Source organism: Hippoglossus stenolepis, chromosome 2, assembly GCF_022539355.2.
Source record: "Hippoglossus stenolepis isolate QCI-W04-F060 chromosome 2, HSTE1.2, whole genome shotgun sequence".
Lineage (NCBI taxonomy): Eukaryota > Metazoa > Chordata > Actinopteri > Pleuronectiformes > Pleuronectidae > Hippoglossus > Hippoglossus stenolepis.
In genome coordinates, this window is record NC_061484.1 from 20,288,789 (window position 1) to 20,315,427 (window position 26,639).

The following is a 26,639-nucleotide window of genomic DNA, read 5'->3' on the forward strand; positions in this document are numbered from 1 at the left end:
AATTCGTCATACTAAATACATATATAAACCATGATGGAACTAGTTTATTTAACTGGCAATGCACAGAGAGGAAGCTTGGATGAACTGGGACCGTACAGCTGACTTTAAGATCACCTGGACAGAGCTTTGGAAGTCAGAACCAGCCAGACTCAAGTTCCTGATCCAGGCAGAGTATGATGTCCTGCCAACCTGCATTGTTGGGGTCCAGCGGATAAACTGTGCCTGGGGAGAGGTTCTCTGGAGCATTATCTTAGCTGCTGCCCGAAAGCCCTGGGAGAGGGCAAGTACTGCAGGCAGTAGCTGACACCATCTCCACAGGGATCCAGCACAGAAGGCAGCGCCCATAGGCACAACATCACCTTTGTCAGCCTGGGAGAAAGACATCAGGTGATGCACAGGGCCTCAACTGCTAGTCACAGCCCGCGACCGGCAGCTGAAGGTCGACCTATAGGGAGGCCAGATGTAGTTCTAACATCAGAGTCGTCCAAGCAGGTGGTCATGATGGAGCTCACTGTCCGTATGGAGGAGGCCCACGAGCGTAACAGTGCTAAGTATCTCGATCTGCTGTGAGCCCATTGAGGTGGGCAGCAGGGGCTTCTGCACCGGACACTTAGTCGGGAGTCCGAGGGTTGCGGGAGAGAAGAGTCACCAAGAACATCATCACAGAAGCTGCAGTAAAACCTCCCAGGTGGCTGTGGAACCGGAAGGGAGAACCATGGTGCAGCGAGCCACTTGGACACACGCCAGGGGATGATCACCCCCGGCTGGGTCGCCACAGTGAGGGTGTATGATGATCATAGACCCGAAACACCTTGTGATCCTGGTGTGTCTAAGTTGCACCATCTGGTGTTGAATAAACTAGAAACTCTGTTCTACCCGCAAGGCAGCTTAATTCGAGGGATCTCTGTTTTGGCTGTTTAATACTCAGAAATAGTGTGTTTTCATGTTTGAATAAGTTAATTGGAGACAAATTGAGTCATATTTTACCTACATCAAGGAGGTTATGTTTTCACCCTGTCCAATAGTCTGTTTGTTGTTTAGTTTTTTTCTCAGCAGGGCTACGCAAAAGCTACTCAGCGTATAACCACAAAACCTCGGGGGAGGATATGACCTGAGCTAAGAAAGAATCCATTACATTTTTAAGCGGATCCAGACAGACATGCAGATCTAGATCTAGAACCTTCTCTGTCACATTGTGACACAGTTTTTTATTATTTAATTCATTTTTTTTTTTTACAATTTTGACACTTTTCCCTGGGAATTAACACATCGAGCTTGATGGAAACAATCTGTGAGTGTTTGAAATTTGGTGCAGTTTGATTGAATTTAAGTGAACTGTTGCCAGTTTTGACCGTATTCCAAAAGCCTTTTATATAATGTTTTGTATAATCTAATATTTGAAAAAGATTTAATCTCTACTCTCTGTAAACTTTCGATCAATTTCACTCAGTGATTTTACCACAATTTAAATTTGTATTTAATTTAATTGTTTTTATAGGTTTTTCTTACCCTTTTGTAAAACACTTTGTAACTTTGTGAGGCGTTTATAACGCGTATTATTATTATTATTATATCTGAACTCCAGACGCGCATATGAGCGCCGCAGCCGCTTCATCTCAACAACTACATTGCCCATAATCCCCCGCGCACTTCCCACTCTATCCGGGACAACATGGCGGCGTCCAGTCGGTCCACGAACAGCAACACAAACATACCAGAGTACGAATATTCCGAGGTCAACACCAACCCGTTTCACATCGGCGGCTTCAGGAGCGAGTGGCTGAGCAGACTGAAGCCCGAGGACTGCTCCTACGAGCCGGAGGAGGAGGACACGTTTGACGCTAACTTCGCCAAAGAGCATGGGGTCGGTGCGGAGACCATGGCGGAGCTGAAGTCCGTCTGCAGGTCCGTTACCTCACCGGGTCATCAACTGTACTCTGGGTTCATATTCACTTTATTCTCTCGTTCAGTTTGACTGGGATACGCAGCAGAGTTTATCGTGGTACCTTCCGGTTTTCAGGCCCATGGAGCTGCTTCACCTTCTGAGCGGGAGGAATCACCATGGTAACCCAGAGTTGGAGATAATTGATCAATCAATCAGATTTTGGTTGTGTAGCCTCATAGGACTTAAGAAGGTGTAACATCCTCTGTTCTTAACCCTCAACAAGAGTCATGAAAAAAACCCCAAAAACATAGTAAAAGAGGAAACATGTAGAAACCTCAGAGAGAGACATGTCACGTGTTCCTGAACACATCAACAAAATAACAACATTTACAACATTGATTACAAGAAACAGTTTTTAGCATAATGGAGAAGTGTGTTTAAAGTGTTAATACGTAAGGAAATGTCTGATGGAGATGAAGGGAGCCGCAATGACAAATGAATTGAGGAGTTCTTGTCAAGTAATGGTAAAATATGTGAGTGGGCGTATTGTATATCAGGCAGACTGGTTGTGATCATAGTCCATGTTTCCACAAGCGCGTTCATGTGGAAGAAGTTGAGTTGTTCATTTCAAGCAACATTGTCAGAACCATGAATAAAGCACCTTTAGAACCAGGGTTTACAAAGTGTGTTGACAGACAAAGCAGATACAGCAAATTTACATAAATAAAAACAATTTATAAGTAAAAGCAATAAGAATACAGGACCACCTGAAAGCAGTGAATACAAATAAGAAGAATAGGAACAATTAAAAGGAAAAATGAAATGTCAAAAATATCATGTAACTAGAATAAAAATAAGCACCAGAAATGATTTCCAATGATTAAAGTCAGGCTCAGAATATACTGTAAATAAGCAAAATAGGAAAACTCAGCGTGAGTATTATGAGACTGTTTCTGCTGACACAGTGTGGAGGATTTATCCTGGAAGACCATCAAAGTATCATGACTATCAGGAAGCTGTGGTTGTTTTGATGGATTTATTTATTCCCACCCGGTCGCTTGAAGTGCTCGATGACTCGATCAGTTCTTAGAAAGATCTTCAGTTGTGATAATCGATTAACGGTTCAAGTCATTCATCAAGCTCGAGACTGTTGGTTGAGTAAGACCTGGAAATCCAGTGACGTCAGCTGCTACTGAAGGATTTGTTAAGACGCACAAAGTGAACCATTGCATGTGTCACAGAGTTGGGACCAAATCTTTTTTTTTAAAACCATTGATAAACTAGAGCGTATACCTCCACCAAGGCCCAGCAACAGTCCCCTCAAATTCAATCCAGCCATGATTATTTTCAACAAGAGCCATGTTTTACTCTGTGGGAAATTGGTAAAAATAATAATAATCCAATAATTGGTGGATCTGCCCCTTTGTTTTGAAAATAATGGCTTCTTTCTTGGCCCATGTCTCATCCTTCAACCAAGTTTCATTGAAATCTGTTGTGTGTTATTTTTGCGTAATCCCACTGAAAATAAAACAAACCAACCAACAAACAGATGGGGGTAAAAACTTGATTTAAAAGAAGCCCTATTAACAAGTAAAGGTCCCTCATGAAGCAGAAGAACAATACAAATGTCAAAAACTTTCCTCCTCTCCAAAAACAATCCTTTAAAACAACTTGAATTTATATTTTTGTTCTACTTCCTTCAACGCTTTGCAAAAGTATCACAGGACTTTGTTTTACTTTCTGTCTCTTTCAGTATCGATTCACTCCGTTGCCATCCTGAGGATGAGGAGCCCGACCCAGAAGTGGTGCCTCCGAACCCGACGCTTCAAACACTGATGTAGGAACCTTTCTCCGCTGTCACAATGTACAGTATAATATGTCCCATCGGCGTGTAATCAAATCCATGTTAACCTATCTGTGTTTTGATTGTAATAGAGAGAGGAAAAAGAAACAAGATTATAAGGCTTCTCTGAAAATCACCAAGAACAGACATGACCTCTACGCCAATGAACTGGTGAGTCCACTGCCATAGATTACACAGAGGAGATTTGAACAGTCCTCTAGGCTGAGAAACAAATATTCCGTTTGACAGAGGAGGTGCCAGACATTCGTATCACTCGGCTTGGTTCCCTGTTTGATTTCCAGGAGCGTTTAACTTATGGTAGGAAACCAGAAGCAGTGGATGACATGTTGCCGGAAGGAGAAGTCATTCTGACCGTCAACGTCTACTATCCCGCCATTTATGATAAAGTGAGTGTTTGCCATTTTTTCCCTCAGGGCTTCAAAAAGCGTCAAACCTTCAAACGCCTGCATCTTCACACACACACACACAGTTTCTTGTATGTTACTCCTCACGGCCCTGAAAGGTTTTTGTCCATTTTCCTCTCAGTTTAACTACGTCAGACCCCACATGACTTTGCTGATGACGGGCTCCCACAGCTTGGCGGACTTTAGGGACGCAATTTGCTGCGTCAGCGACCTGCAAGTGTGCGGCGAGTTCAGCAACACGCCAAACATCGCTCCAGACTTCATCAGCAAAGTGAGTAAACACGTGCACTTCATCTGAAACTCCAAGCACTGTGCAAGATCCGTCCATATTTATTTTGTCTTACGCTGGATACACAGTGGTTAATATTTCCATGTGTTGTGTTTTCAGGATCACTACAAGTCAGCTTTCTTTTTCTTCGAAGGCGTTTTCTACAACGACATGCGGTTCCCGGAGTGTCAAGACATCAGCATGTAAGTTCTGTCTCTAACCCTAACCCTTTAAATGTGGGTGGGGTTAAAAAAAAATTAGGTCAATGGACGGCTAGTGCTGACATCCAAATATCTGTTCTCATATAGTTGAAAGGAATATTTCTTACCCTCCAGTATCTGAATGAAAATCACCCAAAATCCTCATCATTATCTGGATCTGTGCTAAATTTCACTTGTTCATAGATCTCTGAATTATTTCTTGATAGATTTACAAAAATATCGGGGGGAAAAACGCCCTCACCATAAGTTCCTCGCAATGTTAAAGAAAGAGGTGGAAAATAATACCTAGATCCATCACCTTTATCAAATCCACTCCAAAAGTTAGCAAGGTCCTGCTAAAAGTCAAACAAACCGCAACGGAAACTCTACTTCCTCTGTGGAGGGGATCATTTGGGGGTTAGCGTTGGGGGTGTGAGAAATTTCTCCTCCAAAAAAACCCATCACAGTCATTTTTAGTTGAGACACAACTGAAGCATCATGCTCCAGCTTTAAGGTCACTCCACTATTAATGTAAAGATAACAAATGATTGTCTCAGAAAGGTCGCTGTCACGCTGCTGTTAACGGTGCAGCTTATGCATTCAGCATGAACCAGGAGATCTCAGCTGGGATGTCTATATTTACTGACTCCTTGTGATTCCTGTTCGGATTAAAATGTCCCAGCCTGCTGCTCATATTATCTACAATAATCGCAGTCATAAGCAGACTGGAGACGGTATTTGGGGCAGAACATTGCTGTTGATCCGCATCAATTCTCACAATAAAATGCCGTAAAAACTTCAGTTGGGTAATTGTTGCAAGAGAAGCAATTTGCTTCTGTGCAGTCTCATATATGTCGGTCTGTGGCAATGTTACGTAAAAGCGCCTGATGGAGGTCATGTGCTCTGTTGTACATTTGCGGCTGATGCAGCTCAAGCGTTTGCAGGCGCCCATGTTCTCACTTCAATGTGGTCACAATGCGTCCCCGACCATCCCAGGAGGTAGTTTGGCTGATTAGATCACAACCTGTCCTCAATACGTCTTGGACGCATTTCCACCTGTACTTTCATGTGGTCAGGTGCTATCGGATTGAATCTGATTGCCAAAAACGCATGTTAATGCCAAGTGTGAATGGGGTGTGAGACTGATTTGCTTGGTGGGGTCGCACACAAATATGTGTATTTGCAAGATAAAGTCATGAGACAATATTCACTTCGATTTCCCTTGAGGATTAGATAGATGGCAGCGTTTCCGCTCAAATTTTTGCCCCCTCACCCAGGATCCTCAGAAATGGACTCACCAAGAGAAAATCGCAGGACAGACGGACAGTAGAGTGAGAACTGGTGCGTGTCCTGATATGAATGGACGTGCGCTACTATCAATTGCATACACATTTAACCCTGTGTACAAGTTTCCCCCTGACTCCATGTAATTGAACTGATAAGGGACCCGTCCCGACTCTGCATTAACTGATGATACAGCAATTAGAGTCATGTGCAGGTCAACTAATGATCTGAACTTGTTCGGTTTAGAATAATATAAAATGGAGACAAGAGGCAAATCAACTTTGAGGTGTAGGGTTCAGCACATTTTTGGAAAATGACCTAAATGATCAAAAAAGCTGTTTTCCTGTCGGCCTGCTTATGTAATGTTAATAGGCCAAGCACTCGTTCTCCGGTTCATGACTGTAAAGTCAAGGACAAATTAGCCACGTCAAAATGGAAGTGCAATGATTCAGGGTCATCTCAGCTTGTTGCAACGAATCATGAATTAGATGTGCTGCAGCAGAATACAAAAAATGCTCTAGGGCAAATTACTCTTCATTCATTTACTTTAAATCCAATATCACAGTATTCAAATGATCTGTTCCCTAGAGTCATATATCCCTTGAAAAATCATGAGTCTGACTGACACAGAAAAAAGTCTGACTGACACAGAAAAAAGCTTTGTCACTGAAAGACCATTTCATGAGAAAGAAATGAACATGATGCCAGCAGAACCTCTGGATTGAAACTGAGTATAATGTGATGCATAAATTCAAATGTCCATATCTGTGATCTACTTCCTTTTCACGACAGGACGACGATTGAATGGGCAAAGACCCGCAACTTCCCGTCCTACAGCCAGGCCAAGATGGAGGACACGCGCTTCGCGGATCTGAACGTGAAAGTGGGCTTCCCGTACCTCTACTGTCACCAGGGAGACTGCGAACATCTCGTCATCATCACAGACGTCAGGTCATTACTGCAACTAGTACTATGTTCTTCAGCTGAAGCCTGAGGTGTTATGTTTTCAGATGTCCTGTCTGTCCGACTGTCCCATGGCAGGAGACCAAACTGTGGGTGAAGAGAGTGTTGAGCGTCAGCCATAACAGCCCTTTCCCTCTGAGCGGCTCTAACTTCAAAAACATGGCGAGGGTTATTAAAGTTAGTGCAGACAGTGTTCTGTCAGAGTCGAACAGTCTTCTCCAGCTCTAATCCGATGTATTTCTTTAAAATGTTATTGTCAAAACAGCTGATTCAAGAACCCGTTGTCAGGTTTATGAACTTTGCAAAGTAGAAATTTGCCACTTCAAAATATGCAGATCATCTAGGATCAGTTTAGCCTGTTTGAACTAGGGTACCTTCATGAAATGTTAAACCCCTGATGTGAACAGGATACTGTCTGAATCTCCACAAGCATCTTAAAAAGGCACCTTGTGTTCAGACGGGATTCTTCTGTCACAAGACTTTATTGCTGATTCGGTGTCATCACACTAACGGATGCGTAAATGTCTACGAGTCGATTAGCTGGTGCGAAAAGGGCAACCACACAAGAAAGCAGCTCTTAATATTACAAATGTCAGACAAATCTATGTTCGCATCACTCACAACCTCTAAGAAATGGGCCTGGACCCTTTTTCCCCATGTTTGCAGGCTGACACACAAGAACGACTGTCTGGACAAGGAGCTGTATCCGCTCCTCACTCACAAACACAGAGTCACCACGCAGAAGTGTGCAGTTTGCCATGTCTTCATTGGAAGGTGTGTATTAAAACAAGAAAAGATACACGATATGACAGCTTTGGCCTTTTTTTAAACTGCATCTCACATCTTTGGTTTCTGCAGATGGTTTACTACCAACGACGAGTTCGCTCCCAGTCAACCATGTCTCTTCTGTGACAAGTGTTTCCGGATGCTTCACTACAACGACGACGGTTACAAGCTGGGAGACTTTCTGGCCTATCCCTACGTGGACCGAGGGGCCTTCAACTGAAGCTTCTCTTCAGTGACGTGGTCCAGTCACTGATTTATTGCTGTATAATACAGTTGAATCTCTGTTTTTCACAAAGAAATGTTCTTGTGTATATGTTTATTTATTTAATCTGTTTTTTTGATATTTCTGTTTGAAATAAATGGTAACATGTACTGCTTATTCTTTATTGCATTTCAAATATGGAATTGTTTAAACTTCTTCCCACTGATAGCACAATATCAATAATAATAGAGAACATAAGACTGAATAAAGAGACAAGGACATTCTTTTTATGTCTGCATTAAAAACATTTAACTTCCTTAGGAAATACAAACATTGCTTCTTACAAACTGCCTCAGCATTAACATTAAATTTCAGTTTGTCAATGACCCAATGCTTCTATGACTGGAAACTTAACGAGCTGTATCAAGTCAAACCAACAGCAACCATTTCACTGAGTGGTTCATTTAATGTAAAACATACTCAACATTGTTTACTCTTTTAAACAGCCCAGTAAACAGCGGTTTCGCCTTTTGGAGTACTTTACAAAGTTAGGCTGTGAATCTTGGTCCCACATTTGATCCTAAATGCCCTGAAAACTTTGTCTGAAAGCTGAAAGAGTAACTTCAGTCACACCCACTGGAAATCAAGGTTTTGCTGAAATCCGGTGGAAAAACCTCTGACCTTTGATGCAGTGATGTAAAGGTGTAATCCAGCACCCTGTGACATCACTGTTGGGTTTGAATATAGGGGCAACTAAACGCACACCTGTCCACACGGTCAGAGGTGAAATGGGCTCGAGACTCAAGAGATGGTGCTACACCACTTTTCAGCCTGGTGTTAGATCATATAAGAGGTTGTTTTAATTTCCATTTGTTTGTCCCCTTTCCGGGAGGATAACTCAGAAACTGAATTGATTTCCATGAAATCTTGTTGAGAGGATGTGTCGTGACCCAGAGAAGAACCCATTACACTTAGGAGTGGATTCAGTTAAATGAGTGACTTGTCCACTGAGGCCTACACAGAAAACTGCCACACATCCAAGTTGATCAAATTTAGTGTCATGGATGCAATAGAACTCCAGTATAGTAAGAGCAGCTCGAGCAGCAATAACTGCTACAGTCAGATTTAATTGAGAATCAAATGAATGAACTCTGAGATCCTGTCCAAAAAAATGATTACAGACAAAAAGTGTTAGTATATGTTCTACTTTATTAATGGAGGCTGAAACAGGTCGTCAGACAGGCACAAAAATACTCTTATTTACATCTACACTTTGTTAAAAGGAAACAAAAACAACAACTTTAAAACAGACACTTGGACATGTTTGAGAATAAAGCATTTTCTTGGCAAAAGAAACTTTGGCAAACTCGAGGATCTTCAGCGTGCGTATCTGAAGTGATGCTTCTATGAAACGATTATGCGGACGTGGCGACGGTGTCTGTGGCCTCCGTACTTCAATATAACTTAAGCTGAAGATGAGATTAAACTATTGATTGTGTAAATGTCAAAAAACATAATGAAATGTGAAAGAGAGAACATCTATTGGGTCGAAGGTCCTGCTGGTGCTGACCTGCTCTCTGTGAGCGTGCCCATTAAGTACTAAGTTCTCAGCGCTACAGATCTACAAGTGCTAACTCTTCACACCGTTAACCAGATTCAACAGATGCTTGTAAGACGAGGAGCCAGAAAGGTAAAGAAAACACAAAGTACAAAAATAAACCGTGTGGTCAGTCGTTATCAGGGCTGGAGGGTCACTGAAGCCTTAGAGCAGCAAATCCGACAGAAAGCAGTCAGGAATCTGGAAACCAGTGTTTGTCATTAGTCATCGAGAGGAGGTGGACAGGAGGAGATCCCAGTGGGTGAGCTCAGTGTGGACAGAGGAGCAGCAGCAGCAGCAGACCACACTCAGGTGGACTCTTCCTGAGCTTCCGGGGCACTGCAAAGAAAACAAACAGGTTTCAAATGTAGACAGTTTTAATGGAAGAACAAAGATACAGCAGGTAATATTTGATGGTTCTTTTTGTGAGTATGTCCCATTAAAAGACCAAAACCAAGAATTAAATATATACGTTTCCTGTGCAGTCAGTCGAACCACCAAAAACAAATCTAGAATTGTTATTTAACAAATATTAAAACATTTCCGCAGAACATTGTAGATTTAGCGTCGGTGCTCAACAGAAGACACGAGTCCGTGAGCGAGTGAGAAAACTGCAGGACGTACAGTGCATCCGGAAAGTATTCACAGCGCTTCACTTTTTCTACTTTTTGTTATGTTACAGCCTTATTCCAAAATGGATTCAATTCATTATTTTCCTCAAAATTCTACACACAATACCCCATAATGACAAAGTGTCTCTGTACATTGCTGCATTCCTCTTTCCCTCGATCCTGACTAGTCTCCCAGTTCCTGTCGCTGAAAAACATCCCCACAGCACGATGCTGCCACCACCATGCTTCACCGTAGGGATGGTATTGGCCAGGTGGTGAGCGGTGCCTGGTTTCCTCCAGACATGACGCTTGGCATCCAGGCCAATGAGTTCAATCTTTGTTTCATCAGACCAGAGAATTTTGTTTCTCATGGTCTGAGAGTCCTTCAGGTGCCTTTTGGCAAACTCCAGGTGGGCTGTCATGAGCCTTTTACTGAGGAGTGGCTTCCGTCTGGCCACTCTACCATACAGGCCTGATTGGTGGAGTGCTGCAGAGATGGTTGTCCTTCTGGAAGGTTCTCCTCTCTTCCCAGTGCAACGCTGGAGCTCTGTCAGAGTGACCATCGGGTTCTTGGTCACCTCCCTGACTAAGGCCCTTCTCCCCGATCGCACAGTTTGGCCGGGCGGCCAGCTCTAGGAAGAGTCCTGGTGGTTCCAAACTTCTTCCATTTACGGATGATGGAGGCCACTGTGCTCATTGGGACCTTCAATGCTCCAGAAATTATTCTGTACCCTTCCCCAGATCTGTGCCTCGATACGACCCTGTCTCGGAGGTCTACAGACAATTCCTTGGACTTCATGGCTTGGTTTGTGAATTTAATCCATTTTGGAATAAGGCTGTAACATAACAAAATGTAGAAAAAGTGAAGCGCTGTGAATACTTTCCGGATGCACTGTAGAAAACTGAACGCTGCTGAGTTAAAAACTGAGAGACAGAAAAATACACTCAACTCAAAAGTGTTGTTGAATTTTATGGACATGGAAATAAGTCTCAACACTTGTGCGTCGCTGTGCCGGTTAATTTCCATGGGAGCGATAGATCCTGTCCTCACAAACCACTCTACTTTATCATAATGACGAAGGTTTAATTGCTAGCGGATGTGCAGTGGAAGCTAATATATCTCAGGATATGAGGAACACACCCTCGGGACCCGTTTATATCCGCTAAGAAACCCTCAATGAGAGATTGCTTTGAAGGACAGGAGGCACAGAGCCCGGAGTCCTGACTCACACATTGTTGCTTCTGTGCTTTCTGTGAGTTTGGTTGACGTGCCGAGAAATAGACAGTGATTAAGCAGAATGTCTCCGAGCCAGCTGATGTGGACTTTCATTTTTACAGCTCTTCTTGTGTAACATGTGTGACACACTTACGTCATGTGGTACTTGAAGGGGAGCCGCAAACAAAAAAATGTGTATCCACTTTTATGGGCCAATTTGAAAACATCACGGAGCAGAAGCGTGATTCTGAAACCTACAGCAAATGGCCCGTCTATGATTATTATCCATATAAATGTCATGTGCATTTTTTTTTTTACAGAGCAACCACTGAGTCCATCCTGCATTATGGTATCTCCAGCTGGTTTGTGAACAGTCAAGTGTAGAGCTCAAATTCTCTGTCTGGTTAAAACAGCAGGCAAAATGATGTTAACGATCATTCCACTCTCTCCCCAAGACAATTTTTGAGCAGTCCACTATCCGGCAGGCCAGTTGTAGCCCTCTCGTGTGTTGTATTCTGAGTGTGTATTAATGAACTCTGGAAAGAGGTGCAGGGTCCCTCTGTGTGAACATAACCGTTCTTAACATATATTTGTGCTGCTGTCAGTTAAACTCATTCACGGGCAGCTCGAGGGGAACAGCAGAACAACAGCCTGTGGAAGGTGTAGTGTGTTGTTTCAATTTTATAAATTGAGATGTGTATGTCTTTGACAAGCACGCCTTAGAAATCTAGGAAATTGCTTGTGAATTTTCTCTAACGACTGAGTTGTTTTATAACAGGCAAATGTTCTGCCTTTATTTCATGGATTTGCTGTATGTTATGTTTTTACTCTGGTTCGATGGCGCAGGGAGACAATCAAGTTTTCAGACATGACTTCTGGTAAATGTCCTGAAAATTGGGTCCAGACATTTTCTGCAGATTGCCTTTCTCATATGAAGAACGTAGCACAGTCACAACAGGAAAATGTCTGGAACACTCCTCCAGCAGCAGCGACACCACCTCCGAGAGTCAGTTGCATTAGAGAATAGGCTACACGCTGCAATTACTTCTACTTTTAGAACTTTAGGTTTACTTAAAATTACTGACATTTACTCAAGTAGAAAAGTCAATATTACTCTTTTACTTTAGTACATTTTTGTTTATTTATTTGTACTTTTACTTAAGTAAAATGTTTGCGACGCCCACACACACCAGACCTTTTCCTACTGTATTCTCACATGGGCCCAGTGTGACATTTTTACCAGGGGACTGGCAGGAAAAGTTGCAGAAAACGTCCGGAGCAACTGAGTCGGACATTTCTTTTTCACGTACATCCCCTCTGGAAACTTCAGTGCATGCCTGAAAGCAGCTTAAGTGACTCTTGATGTACTGAATGCTCTCAATGCTCACTTCTTATGATATTAAACAGAACACATTATATTCACCTGCACCTCAGTGTTTGTTGAGACTAAGTTCATACAATGTGGTTTCTGTGTGTTTCTCGTTCGTCTACCTGTGATTTTCTCCCGCTGAGGCGTCTTCTAGCAGCTTCTCCGTCTCCTGCTTCTTCTCGTCGGGGCCCGTATCACCATTTGTCATCTTGTCTTTAGGGCAGAGCACGGAGACACACACAGGCTCAAGTCAGGCAAAAAACGTAACTGCATAACCTAAACCACCGCAGACGCGAGAACTCACACGGGCATGTGACGACACATGCCGAGCCCCAGACCCTACGGAGATAAATAGGATTTTCCGTCCATTTGTCATGCCTTGCTCTAGAAAGAGACCTTTCACTGAGGCAGTCATTTGGCTGGAAGAACAGCATGAGCAGCTGTTAAATGAGACATTAGGCGAGGATGTGGCTGCTCCGATTACTGCCCGTGTTTCTACTAAATGTGAATGTCAACCACATATGACGTCGACCTGGGGACAAGAGATGAAACGGACCAACAGCACATAAAGGTCTCCTTTCTCCGCTGGGGTCTCATATGTCACAACGGATTTACCAACATCCGAGCATCACTTGTACACTTCCTGTGTCGATCAAGAGCATTTGAAACATACATACAACAGTCGTCATTATCAATGACCATCAGCACCAAGATTTACACTAAGTGTGTTATTGGAATATACAGTAAGATTGTTGAAAGTTGAAATAGTGAGAATAAAATCGAACTAAATCAGCGGAAAGAATGATTTTGTATAATTTCCAATATAAATTTGTTTTTAGCATAAAGTCAACTCCTCCGGTAATAAATCCAGTTAGAGGAGCGAAGACAATCTCTTCACAGAACTAATACTGATTATCTCACTGCGTTTATGTGGTGAAAGATTAATAAGTTACTCGTTGTTTTCTTCACTGAGGAGGTTCTGTTTTCATCTGCGTTTGTTAGAAGGATTACGCAAAAGCTACTGAGCAGATTCTCACGAAACTTGGTGGAAGGACTTGTAATGAATCAGAGAAGAACTCATTACATTTAAGTGCTGATCTGGATCAGGGGGCAGATCCAGGAATTCTTTTTCACTTTCTTTAACATTACAAGATAAGACGTCTTTCACAATTTCACTGATTTCTCGGAGAATAATTAACAGATCATTACGTAAAAAAATCAGACATGTTTTTTACTGATTTATGAGTTTGTGCAATTTGGGGCAGATACAAATAAAAATCCAGATCTTGTGACTTTAAATGTGGTTTCATAAGCAGCTCTGATCTTCTCTACTGAGCAACATTCTAGTTAAAACTGATTCTGAACAACAGTTTTATTTTGTAGAAGCAGTCATGTATGTGTTAATAGTGTAGTTTAAATATATTCTTAAAATCTCGAAATTTCAATTTAACTCAGTCAAAATAAAAATAACCTCAGATTTAGTTCGACTTTATTCTTAAAATAAAATAGAAAATATGTTTTCCTTGTGTCTGGCCCTAAAACTCTTCTGTAGAATTCTAACATAGTGGCACCTTCATAGAACCCATTAGAGCTATCTTGTAATATTAAATCGGACCAAATGAAGTTATCTATAATTAATGGTTAGTCATGAACATCCCTGGTTGCAGCCAAATACAAGAGGCAGCATGAACGAGTGAATTTAAGAGGAGTAGTACCTGAGTTGTTTTCCTTGGCTTGTTCAACTCTCTTCATTGCTCCTTTCTTGGCATCTTCGTGCTGCCGTTGTTCAGCTAGGGACTTGTTCAGGACCTGGCTGAGCACACAGTCACCTTCTCCAACCAGGAACATGCTCTTAAACTTGTTATACAACATGGTGGCCTTGTCCATGATGTCCTGACTGGCCTTGAACCTGCGGATCTGGAACATGAAGTAAAACATGCATCACCACTCAATCAAGGACAGAACACAAAACGCAAAGCCACAGATTTAAGACATCTTGTGACTTAATTAAAGCCAAAACGCTGTTACACCAGATACAAAAATCTCAAAGTCAAAAGGCTTTTCTGAGACTGTGAATTGCTTTCGTTCATATCAGCCACATAAAAGCAAACCTCACATTGTCTAGTGTCTGTTTCCATTCATTTTGTTTTCTCGTGGTTCTACATTTATTGAGGGGAATCATCGTACCTTTTTGAGCGTGGCAATGAGTTCACTGTGTTTCTGCAGGTGCTGGGTTGTGACCTGAAGGGCGCCGATCTCATCTAATGCATCCAAGCACTTCTTCACATCCTGCAGAGGTGGACAGGAGATGAGAGGAAAACACATTTAGTGACATAAAGGAACCAACTAGGGAAAAATAATATAAAGCAGCATAAACAGAAACACAGCAAATGATCAAATAGCTGAGATGAAACCCTGCACAGCTTTGTCAGGTCACTTCAGACCGGACATATGGACAAACACCGTTTTATAGCAGTTGCGAGCAGCTGAATGATGCATGATGTACTTACAGGGTTGTCAATTTTCAGTGAAATCTTGATTTCACTGTGCAGTCTCTGGAGTTTCAAGTCAGTCGACAGCTCTGAGGGAAAAAGAGAAAAACAACGTCGTCATGGAAATGTTTCAGCTGACAGTATTATTGTTCATAGAACTAAGCAATGACACGTTGATTTAACAAATTACAGAGAAACACCTTTACACAGAAATTCTCTGAAATCAAGACTCCAAAAACCATGTGAGAGAATTATGAGTCATAACAAGGGTTCACATTAACTTTTTAACTAGTGCAGTGCCTGTTCTAAACCTGCCTGTCTGGAACGTTCTGTTTTCTTGTCCTGTGTAAATGCTCCAGAGCCACTTAAGAATTATTCCTCATCATTAGTGACTCCTCCTCATACAGTCCTACAATATAATGTCACTTTGTAATTGTTTGTGCGCTGGACGTTGTGCTAAACAGTCCATGGTTAGAAAACTTTGTGTTCATCCTACCTGGTTTATCTGCAGCGAAGATTATATAGTCAATGTTTTTCATGTGGTTTATATAAAAGTTTAATGGATTTACTTAACTGCAAATTTACAACTTTTCAAAAATAAAAGCACTCAATATAAAGCATTGCAGCAACAAAACAAACTTTACTTTGAAGAGATATTGCTAAAGAGGTGGTGATTCTATAAATGTTGCTGCCATTAAGGAGATCAGCACCTGTGACACCTGAGACTGTCTGAGTCGGTAAGATGTGGAGAAATAAGAAATAAAAAAAAATCGACTCCTCAAAATGATATGATGTGCCTGTTGATCCAGATCGGCTCCAAACAAACAAACAAACGACAATGAAAACATCACCTCCTTGGTAGCTCCAATGATTTATTACCTTTTTTCTTTACTCCCGTCTTCTCTTCATTTTTCTTCCCATCATCCTTGTTCGGCCTGTAAGACAACAACAACCGTCCTCTCCTGATCAGTGTGTTTGAATGCTGAGTCATAAATAGTACAGACACACGTAGGTGACAATTCATATTTAATAACGTTAATATTGAGCTTTTCTCTCCATATAATTGTAAATGTTAAGACTTTCACTCATTCGGTCACTCACTCTCTTATTTCATCTGCTTTCCGCCGCCGGGCGTCTTTGTCCGTCTCTGAGCTTTGTTTCTTTCTGCCTTTATTTTTCTGAAGTGGAAAATAAATCACATCACATGAACCAAAACCAGACACAGATTTCCTTAACATTTCCATCTAGTTAGAAAAAAAACAATGCTGGTGTTTCACTGCTGATGAATTCAAACTGTGAGGACACCTGCCTCTTCATCGTCAGAGCCAGACGAGCCGTCATCCTTGGACTGCTTCTTCTTCTTGGCTTCCGGCTCCTTCACTTCTGCCTCCTTTCCTTTGCTGTCCTCCCTCTTCTTTCTCTTCTCCTCCTCTCCGCTCTTGGACTTGTCCTCTGGTGCCCTCTTTCTCTTTCTCTCTGCCTCAGCAGTTTCCCTAAGTCAAGAGAGAAGGACATTTCTCTTAGAGGCTTAAAAGGCAAATGGAAAGCAGTTTAAATAAAGCTGCTCCATGAGAAAAGTCCACATCCACCAATATGTTTATGAAAGAAAGTTGAGAGCAAACTTAGTTTCAAGCAGAAATGTTATGCTTTGGGTGTCTATACCTCTTGTACTCTGCCTGTGCATCTTAGAAAGAAGCTGAATATGTTTAATTGTCTTTGACAAACTTGAAATTGCTATAAATATAAATTTCTTTCCTTCCAGAAGCGAAATGTTAGAACCTTGGTAAAGGTGTACGAATTTTGTGTGTTCAAAATATTCCAGCGTTTACATTTCACTTCCTGAGCCCTGCAGGTCGTTCTGCTGCTGGAGCAGAAGCATCTTCTCACTTTTGGGCTTCCTGCCTCTTCGTTTGGGACCCTCTGCACCTGATCACCACACACACGCACACACGCACACACACACACACACACACACACACACACACACACACACACACACACACAAAATTCAATTAATGTAATTAGATGAAGTAAATACTATGAAATCCACTCACATTTCTAATTAAAATCTGGTGCTGTGCTAATTTCCTTTCATTTTACAGAGCAACATGTTTGTCACAGAGACTGTATGTAGAGATGGCAACATGTGAAGTTGCAAGTGAAGCAAAATCCTGTTGATCGCCCCCTTGTGGATGGCTGCAGTATACATCATAAACCCTGCCTCCAACACATTTCTGGGTGAGACATGTACCAAACTATAAAGTCAAATTCCAAGTTAAATTAAAAGCTGTCTCACTGTTACTCTCACGCAATAAAACAAACACGAGATCATTCATCTTCTTCATGGCACAGAGTCATTAACAGTTTTATAAGTGCAGGATCAGAGGGGGCAGATTCTACCTGAAGGACTAACAGGGCTGACAGGAGCATCGTCCTTTTCAGGCTCCTGGTCAGGGTCAGTCTGGGGGAAAAAGAAACACCTTCATACAAAATGTTTCCTACATATTAAAACTTTTAATTGGCAAACATATTGAAAGTGTCTACCAACCTTTTTCTTTCTTCCTCTCTTGGGTTTAAGAACATCTGTGGGTTCTTTCGGAGCAGCTCCCTAAAGTGTGACACCTTCGTTAGTTTTGTCTACAAGCTCTTTTCAAAGATGCAAACAACAACTGCAACACTAAGAACTAAATAACATCTTGATACAGATGTTTACATCTATCCATCCCCTTAAACTGTAAACAAATCTAGTTTGAATTACATTTCTTTGTCATATGATTTTCTTTACTCTATAGTATAGTGTATTAGCATCAGTCCCCAAAAAACAAGGTCTAGCTCATTTGTTTTGTTATACTTCTTGAAATGCTCTGACTTGTTATAATATATTCAAAATATATATTTTTAAATAAACTGAGCCCCTGTCAACCTGCAGAAAACACATGGAGACAGTAAGTGATTTACAACTTACCTTAATCCAAAGCACAGAGAAAACCATGCAAAAATAAACTTCTGTCAACAAAATGCAAACAGTAGAATAGAGAAAAAGCAGGAAATGGAAAACGCCAACACAAGTTGTCAAGGTGGTAAAACAGAGAGACAAACACACACGTATCCTATTAGTCACACAGAGCTGTTGTACCACTGACATTAGCACAATTTCCAGTGAACTAGCATCTTACCTGGCGTTATTTAACCTTAATCATTTCACTGGAAACAACAGGGACTGATTTCTCACATCACTCAATCTGTAAAACATTCATCACCTCAGGCCCAGGCCAGACACTTTAATCCAAACACCAAGCACCAGAAAAAGTGTGGCCACCAACAAAGAGTTTAAATCCAAAACAGAAACAAACCAATTCAAAGAAACCACCAAGTGTCACATGCTTTCCAACGGGTTTCCACGGCTTTACAATAACCCAGCATGCAAAGTACGTACATCCTGGTCCTGAGGACCCTGCTCAGACATCAGAGACCCTTTCTCCTCCTCCTCCTCCTCCATCTCCATCTCCATCTCCTCCTCCTCCTCCTCATCATCATCATTCTCATTCTCCTGCTCAGCCTCACTTCCTGGAACCTGAATGCACCCGAGACACAGCATAGGACGCAGTGTGGTGGGGTAAGCCAGTCTTGAAAGGGAGAGAAGTTAGCGGGGTATCCTTCTCTCAATCTATCAGTATAAGGTGTCGTTTGTCTGCTGTGTAGTTCAGTAAGAAGCAGACACACATTAGAGAGAAAGATAGCAAAAGAAGAAAGAAGCTGACAACACAGGTACAAACCACTGGCAGCTCAACGCAGTGAAGCGACTGGGTTCACGTACACCGTTCTGAGAAATGAAAACAAAAATAACTTACTTTGGATTTTACCCCCTTGTCGTCAGCGTCCTCCTCTCCTTCAGGACCGCTGTCTGAGTTCTTCTCAAGAAAAGAACCAGGAGGAACCGGCTTCAAACGAGAGGGAAATAAAGTTGATTAAAAATGGAAGCTGCTGTCAGACCGACACTTAACTCCAGATAGTCTCCTGATATTCTCCGTAGGGGCTGAATGTGAGAACGCAAATGTCAGAGTGAGAGGGATCGGACATTCTCCAGAGTTTCTCCTGTCAGTCCCCTGGGTCTAAACTCCTGAGACTGTCCGGATGAGCCTGGAGATCCTCCAGAGGTTTCACAAGTGGGGATGTTGATGACGTTTCAAACACACGACAGACGCAAACATTAAAAAACAAAAAGGATACAAACATCTCAGGATGAAACAAGCTGAGGCACACACGTAGAAGACGCAGACGAAGATGTCAAGAGCGTGTCTGGTGATAAGGGCAGACGCCAAAAACAGGTAGCAGCAGAATTTATAAAAATATAGAGAATCTCCTGCTGCTTCGTTCATGTGTGAAAGGCAAACTCTGGAGAAAGTCCAGACTCAATTCTGCAGACGTTCTCTGGAGTCTGTGTCTGAAAACTGCTTTTTCATCGCATGTTCAAGTTATTTTACCCCAAACTTCTCCCAAGCAGCTGAAAATAATCTCTTTGGTTTCCTTTCAATATTCAGGGAAAGGAACCCCGGGTCAGAAAGTGATGATAAAAGCAAAAACAAAATCCACAAATCGTCTCAAAAGAAAACAAATCGGGAACGTAAATCGACATCGGAGCTGCAGCCGAGCTTTAGACTGACTTCTGGGGGATGAATATCAAAACTTATTTTGGTGGAAACAAAGAGGAGGCAGACAAACCTTGGGCGCGGTGAGCTCAACTTTTGGGTTGTTCTCGATCTCCCACAGTCCTTCGTTGAAGCCTTTCCTCTTGTTGGGCTTGGCGTACTTCTCTTTGTTGAGCTGGTAGGGGAAGACGTCTTTCGGGCCGAGGAAGGCTCTGGTGGAGGGAAGATCATTTTGAGGGTGTTTGTCCATTTAATACTTTCTGAGGCATTAAAAATGTAGCGTGTTTACTGCGAGACGGCGGAGCGGCACAGACAGAACAGACAAGGTAACTCTATTCAGACACTCATCAAACATTGATGGCGTTAAAGAAACACATTCAAAACGCCACAATAAAAGCTGAAGAGACAAAATCAGATAAAAGACTCTTTTGAACGTGGTCATTTACCAGTTAAATTCATGTGGATAATGTGGCTTCATTTATCACCAGTGCTTATAGTCTAAAAACTTTTAATTTACACTTGAAATAATAAAACAAAACTTCATCAGCCTCCATAGAACTACTCACTGCTTATTTATTCTCATGAGGATGTATTCACATGCATCAAGATGAGACAGACTTCTGGTGATTTATCTTTACTTCCACATGCAAATCCTGTGGTAGAAGCAGTTTATTGTGTGAACTATCTATATGGAAAACTCAAATTTAATACATAATTTAAATAGCGACATGGTTTTCTTGATTAGTTCACCGGATGTTTCCTGACCCCTCAGACTAATCAACATATTAAAAACTACTTCTCCTGATCAGATACAATGAAAACTCATCAACCACAGGAGAGGAGCTGTACTGACGTTTCATGGGTGCCGAAGAAGAAGATGGGGAACTTGATGTTGGCCGGCTTCACAGCTCCGTCTGGGACTTCATCGATCTGATGAGGAAGAAACAAGATCTTCTCTTACAGCCATAAACAACACACAGAAAAATAATACGTTTTCTCAGGCGTTTGATGTGTTAACTGCATTTATGATTTTTGCACCAGTGTTTCAATGGAAAGTAAAAGCAGCTTCCTTCTGATGGAATGTCGTGATACAAAAAAACTATTATTTCCACTTTCTGCAGATTATTTTCACGAAAAATCAATGAATCATTCTATCCATTAAAGTCATAATATCATTTCCAACAGAACAACCAACAGTGTGAAATCCAAAAATTGGTTTCTTGTCATGCGTTTTCATAGTTTGATATTTTACAGTTTAACCATAAAATTTATTATAAATAACTACAAATATAAGGGAAATACAAACACAGCTAAATATGTGGAACTTTTGTTATTTACATTAAACATTTTGGGATGATTTAAAGCTGTGTCGATTATCAATGTAAAGAAAAACAATGGGCAAATAACAAGTTTAAAGAAAGTATTTGATATGATATTAAACTGAATATCTCTGAGGTTTGGACGAACCCTTGATTGTTGTAACTCTTGATTAATCGAACACTGATTATTTTGGAAGTTACTCGACTAATGTAGAAGTGCTGTGATCTGATTTGACCCGTGACCGAGCCGCAGACTTACTCTCGCGGGCCAGTGGGGGTAACCCTTCATCTTGGCGAAGATCAGATCACCTGATTTCCAATCTCGAGTCATTTCTGCAGCTGGAGGAGAAAAGACGAGAGGAGATGAGGATGAGCAACGTGCAGTGCCCCTCCCCCTGAACCCCCCCCTGACCCCACCACCACCACCATCATCATCACCTTCATCTGGTGACTTCATTTAACACAACTGATGCTGCTGAGCAAACACACAGTGTCTCACCCGGATCTCACTGAAACACACACACACAGACACACACACAGAGTTAAGCATCGTGACCAAGAAGAGAGCACAGCCCCCCCACACACCCACACACACGTCGCCAACAGCTGTGAGAAGCAACACAAACCTCAACAACAACTTCTACTGTGACACAGAACCGAAAATAAATCTGAAGAATATAGATCAGCACGTTTTTACCTGAAAACACACGATTCCTTTTCCGCACAGTCGGGCGCACGTTTTCCGCTCCCGCGCAGGACGTCAGCGGACTGTACCATTACGTGGCACAGGGGGGGGTTATCTGTATTAATTGATATCGTTTCTTATGTTTTATTTCAGTCAAACAGAATATCCTCATACACACCTCGCATATAATTCCTAAAAATATGTTACGGCTATAAAAATATCGATAATTGTTTTTTATGAAGTAAATATATTCGTGAAAATAACCAGGCTGAGCATCTCGCCGCTACATAGATCGTCTATGTTGGACTTCGCCTTCAGAAAAAAGTGGGCGTCAACTTCCACGCATGCGCACACTCACCCTACACTTAAATACATGTAGCCACGCATGTAGCCGTTACCATAGACATCGATGGGGTCGGGCACACCCCCACAACACATGCGCAAATTACAACAAATATATATTTTAGTAAATTTTGTATTTGTTACTATTTTCTTTTGTTCCCTGAAAATTGGATCAGAGTGGGAGGTCTGCAGCTGCTCCTCACATCTATGTGACGCAGGGTGCATCATCCTTTATTCTAACACCTGGATTTAGGTTTGAACAGTGAAAGTACTTCTTCCAAACTTTAACAATACTGCAAGTAGAAAGTCCTGCATTCGAAACCTCACTCAAGGAAAAATATGTTAGTAGTATCTGTTTTGAACCATGTGATGATGTTGTAAAATTTACAAATAAAGAACTTTTAAATGTCTTGATTCTGACAGTTAATAATTATATTGTTTCAGCGTTGTGTAGTAATTTTATTATCATATATGAAAATATAAAAAATGTATGACAGTATAATAATATATGGTTCTGAAATCAACTATTATGAAATCCTGCATCCTTGTAGGTTATGGATGAAGTCTGAGTTGATGAAAATGAAATAAATAAATAAATAAAAAATACAGAAACTAAAATCCTGATCTGGGCTGACAAGTCAAGATTTATATTTATATTATATTTATTATATTTATATAAGACACTACTGCTGCGAGGTAGGAACTTCAACCACTAGAGGTCAGCAAAAACATGTTCTGCTTGAGTTGTTCTTTGAAAGGTCTGTTCACCCAAAATTACATCTTCTCACATCCAGATAGATTTGGTTTATATACATAGGTTTTAAAAGTACACACATTATTACTCAAGTAGAAGTATAGATACTTGTGTTAAAAAGTAGTACAAAGTACTGAACTAAACTTCTTTTCTCAATGAAAATCTGCCCATGAGGAAATGTGAACAATGTATTGAATGAAGTTTTCACAATTAGTTTATTCTCTATTCTGTAAAGTAACAGTATATCAACATTTGATGTCAAGTCCAATTCATCAGGAAGTTACATAGATGTAAGTTCATAGCTTTTAAGACATATTATATAATACATATATATTATATAATATATGTATATATATTCAAGATAACACATATTTTCTACAAGGCCTCTTGGTAAATATGTGAATCTTCTGAAGTCTTGTTCTTCCTCTGATTTCCTGACTCTGTTTCATTGTCATTCAGTGACCTCTAGTGGCAAAATCAGACTTTACACATGAAGTGAAGGCACATGTGGTTTTCATTTTTTTTCTTTTACTAAATCTGTGTCAATTCGCACCATATCTGATCCACTAAACTCATTTAACCTTTTATTGTTCGCACAAAATTACTTTAAATTGTAGTTGGGCTACAGCTAGTGCTCATTTAATTGTCGATTAAACTGATATTGAGATTTATTAAGTCTTAAATGTCTGAAAGATGCCAAACATTATTTTATAAATCATAAGGTGACATCCTCCATTGTCACATTTCGTCAAACCAACAACCCAACACCTGGAGATATTACATTTACAATGATATAAACACAGGAAAGTGTAAATCCTTAATAACATTGAAATTTTTGCCTGAAACATTCATTCAATTATTAATCAATAATTGTATCTATCATTTTTTAAATAGTTCGGGAATGCATTTATGTTCATTATAATTTAAATATTATTTATTGTATTTATTTATTGAGATTATTAAAATTTATAAAACTAAAAATGTATCTTTACATATGCAGGTTCTGAAGTGCTTTATATAGATAAAACACTGTAGATGTACATGAAGAAGTATGTAAAGGTGACCTCAGCATTTATGGCCACACACCTACACAAGTAAGCTTTTGTCCAATGTGTGTGTGTGTGTGTGTGTGTGTGTGTGTGTGTGTGTGTGTGTGTGTGTGTGTGTGTGTGTGTGTGTGTGTGTGTGTGTGTGAGTGTGTTACAGACAATAGAAGATGCTGATGGTTGAAGGACAGGCTGATCAGCCACAGGGTCCCAGAGAGGGGGATAGGGGAGAAGAGGAGGCCAGGATGGGCCGGAGGAGGGTGGACTTGACAAAAGGAGAAGAGAGAAGAGGAACCCAGGAATAACTCACAGGAGCTACCCGGCCCCCTGCCCAGCCTGCGAGGTGAGAGACCTTGGTGTTGGACCCCAGCCAGCTTGGTGGGGTTCCTGCTCAGACACACGGCTCTGACGGAGGCCGGGGATGGAGCTACAGAGAGACGACAGTGTGTGTGTGTGTGTGTGTGTGTGTGTGTGTGTGTGTGTGTGTGTGTGTGTGTGTGTGTGTGTGTGTGTGTGTGTGTGAGTGTGAGTATCCTTCACCCTGGCAGACGATATGTTGGCAGAACATCCCGGCCCACTCTGTCTCCGAGGGCCACACAGTCCTGCTATCCTTCCTCACTCATTTGTTAACCTGCCTTTCTTCTTTGCAGCGTCCTCGCTCACCTGCTGGGGGAGGCTCCTTTATATATGACCTGTGCCACTCAAAATCACCTCGCCACTCTAACACTGCACCCATTCATGTAATTTTATACTTCTACTCCACAGGGAAGGTACAGCACTTTTTACGCCACTGCAGTTTCTGTTATAAGGTATTTTACAGATTAAGATAATGGCCGCTGAAGAAATAATTATTGTAAATTGAATTAACCAAAAAAATATAAAATAGCTAATCACTTACACGTTGACCAGCTCCGACACTAAAATGCTATTTACACGTGAAGTCTTCATAGGACTTCAACAACGATTAACAGATAATTTCTCAGTAATTCTGAGTCAAAATGCCAAATACTTGCTGGTTTCAGTTTTTTCTAAGCAGAGATTTGAGGCAATACTTTATCATTTATGATCTGGTAATTGATGGGTTTTCTGCATTGTGAAATATAGCCCCAAATCACAAATGGGCCACAAGGGGGCTTCACAGTCTGTATAGGAATCAACGTCTTCTTTTCTTTAAAAAATAACAAACAACTGCTTTTGGAATAAGAATAAGAATGTAAGAAATATAAACAGAACAAATATAAGAATGTTTTTTATGTGTAAAAAATGGAAGAAACCTCCTCCTCAGTAACATCTTCTGATATTTCTCAGCCTGAATATGAGTGATGATGAAAATAGATGAAGGATTTTCTTCTTCAGACTTTGTGCAGAATCATTGATTTGTTTTTTTTCCTTGTACACACTGACTCCTGTGTGGCATCATCTGAAGGGCACCTTTCCTCGACTTGAATGAGCGATGGTGTCCTTGAGCTTGTGTGTGTGTGTGTGTGTGTGTTTTATGTGTGTGTGTCATACACATAGATTGGCATCTTTCCCCTTTCTGCTGGCAAACCTTCAGCATGTTCGGGGAATGGACGGGGGTGCCACTGGAGAATGATAAAGTAGTCACAAGACAGGTCAGTACATTCATTAACACTACTGCAGTATTTGTTAATGTAGCACAGACAAAGGAGAATAAAGTAAAACATTCCTCTTCACATGATGTGCCATAAGATGCATGAAAACACATGTTTCAACCTTTTGTTTGAGATAAATTAAAACCAAAAAATCATATAAATTCACCAGCATAAATCATGTCTTTTTTAATAGAGATATGCATGTTAGTTTCTGTAGAGCCGGCACCGACAGCTGTAATTCACTGATGGTGAATGTGGGAGAAAAGTACAGTGTGTGTGATTTCTACAGGAGGCGTCCAAGAGCTTCACACAACCACCAAGAAAACCTCAGGGAGGGAGGAGAGAAAGTGGGAGGGAGCAGAAAAGGGGGAAGACAGTACGAGTCCGGCCCTCGGACAGCAGGTGAGTGTGTGAAAGCAGGGGATGACAGATGCTTCTGTCAGCGTTCCAACAGTCGCCGCTTTGTGGGAGCAGTGCAGATGCCTCCTTCCACCCCCTCCGCCCTCCATCCCTCCTTCCTCTCGACAGGCCGTGATGTGGGGATAACAAGACAGGAGCAGTCCTCTCAGCAGTAAAGTGACCACACTGGCACGGTACTACACGAGGACAGGGGAGGGGGTGAAGTGATGGAGAGGTCCAGGCCGGGGCCCAAGGCTTGAGGAGGTCTCGGTGGCGACGGGGGTGGGTTTATAAATGTGGGGGTCAGCAAGCGAGGACAGGGGAAGGGCTCTCTCGCTGGGCTGTGGGAACCAGCTGCGACGTGGGGTCCGTGGCGGTCCTGCCTGTGAGGAAAGCAGATGTTTTCACTCGGGGGTGTGCCAAGTTTGCAGAGCAACCTTCAGCTGCTTGGAGGTCAGGTCTTTAATAAGGGGGCTGGGCGCGGGACATTTCCGAGGCAAATGCTTCAACTTTGATACAACAACATATTAATTATGACGGCAGACCATAGGGCAGAGGGTTGTAGCGGAACATCCCACCCCACTGGTTTGGAGCCTCCGTCAGGCCGACATTAGCCAAGGCTGGCTGGCAGATTTAGTGCTGTCCCAGCACTGGCCCTCTTTTTCAGCTAGACCTCACTGATGCAGAGGCA

At 41.6% G+C, this 26,639-nt stretch overlaps 2 protein-coding genes across 4 annotated transcripts; one reads left to right on the plus strand and one right to left on the minus strand.

The window, feature by feature from the left end:
• The first annotated feature begins 1,626 nt into the window (after nt 1–1,626).
• snapc3 (small nuclear RNA activating complex, polypeptide 3) lies at nt 1,627–8,026 on the plus strand. The gene is made up of 9 exons (XM_035165788.2): nt 1,627–1,905; nt 3,639–3,722; nt 3,821–3,899; nt 4,031–4,135; nt 4,275–4,424; nt 4,542–4,624; nt 6,698–6,856; nt 7,535–7,642; nt 7,727–8,026. The coding sequence occupies exons 1-9, from the start codon at nt 1,673–1,675 to the stop codon at nt 7,872–7,874; spliced, it is 1,149 nt and encodes a 382-aa protein (XP_035021679.1). The 5' UTR covers nt 1,627–1,672; the 3' UTR covers nt 7,875–8,026.
• Nucleotides 8,027–9,045: 1,019 nt separating this feature from the next.
• On the minus strand, nt 9,046–21,897 carry psip1a (PC4 and SFRS1 interacting protein 1a). Of its 3 annotated transcripts, XM_035185227.2 has the most exons (18): nt 21,807–21,897; nt 21,548–21,618; nt 21,369–21,448; nt 20,644–20,720; nt 19,864–20,002; nt 18,993–19,082; nt 18,578–18,715; nt 17,690–17,749; nt 17,542–17,602; nt 16,971–17,067; nt 16,451–16,634; nt 16,243–16,319; nt 16,021–16,076; nt 15,160–15,230; nt 14,837–14,938; nt 14,365–14,566; nt 12,772–12,862; nt 9,046–9,792 (listed from the first exon to the last, which is right to left on the minus strand). In XM_035185227.2, the coding sequence occupies exons 2-18, from the start codon at nt 21,564–21,566 to the stop codon at nt 9,762–9,764; spliced, it is 1,575 nt and encodes a 524-aa protein (XP_035041118.1). In that variant the 5' UTR covers nt 21,567–21,618; nt 21,807–21,897; the 3' UTR covers nt 9,046–9,761. The 3 variants fall into 3 exon arrangements, with proteins under 3 accessions (XP_035041118.1, XP_034997187.1, XP_035041127.1); XM_035141296.2 differs by lacking the exon at nt 18,578–18,715; XM_035185236.2 differs by lacking the exon at nt 21,548–21,618 and having other exon boundaries at nt 21,807–21,894.
• Between the last annotated feature and the right edge of the window lie 4,742 nt (nt 21,898–26,639).

What these genes read in the sequence shown, in the direction of transcription:
- snapc3 (XM_035165788.2), top strand. Translation starts at nt 1,673, where the DNA reads ATGGCGGCGTCCAGTCGGTCCACGAACAGCAACACAAACATACCAGAG. An exon ending in ATCCCGCCATTTATGATAAA is followed by an intron (nt 4,136 to 4,274) that starts GTGAGTGTTTGC and finishes TTTTCCTCTCAG; the next exon opens with TTTAACTACGTCAGACCCCA. An exon ending in GAGTGTCAAGACATCAGCAT is followed by an intron (nt 4,625 to 6,697) that starts GTAAGTTCTGTC and finishes TTTTCACGACAG; the next exon opens with GACGACGATTGAATGGGCAA.
- psip1a (XM_035185227.2), bottom strand. An exon ending in CTGGCTCTGACGATGAAGAG is followed by an intron (nt 16,320 to 16,450) that starts GCAGGTGTCCTC and finishes TTTCCACTTCAG; the next exon opens with AAAAATAAAGGCAGAAAGAA. An exon ending in AGCCAAGGAAAACAACTCAG is followed by an intron (nt 12,863 to 14,364) that starts GTACTACTCCTC and finishes TCTGCCCTAAAG; the next exon opens with ACAAGATGACAAATGGTGAT.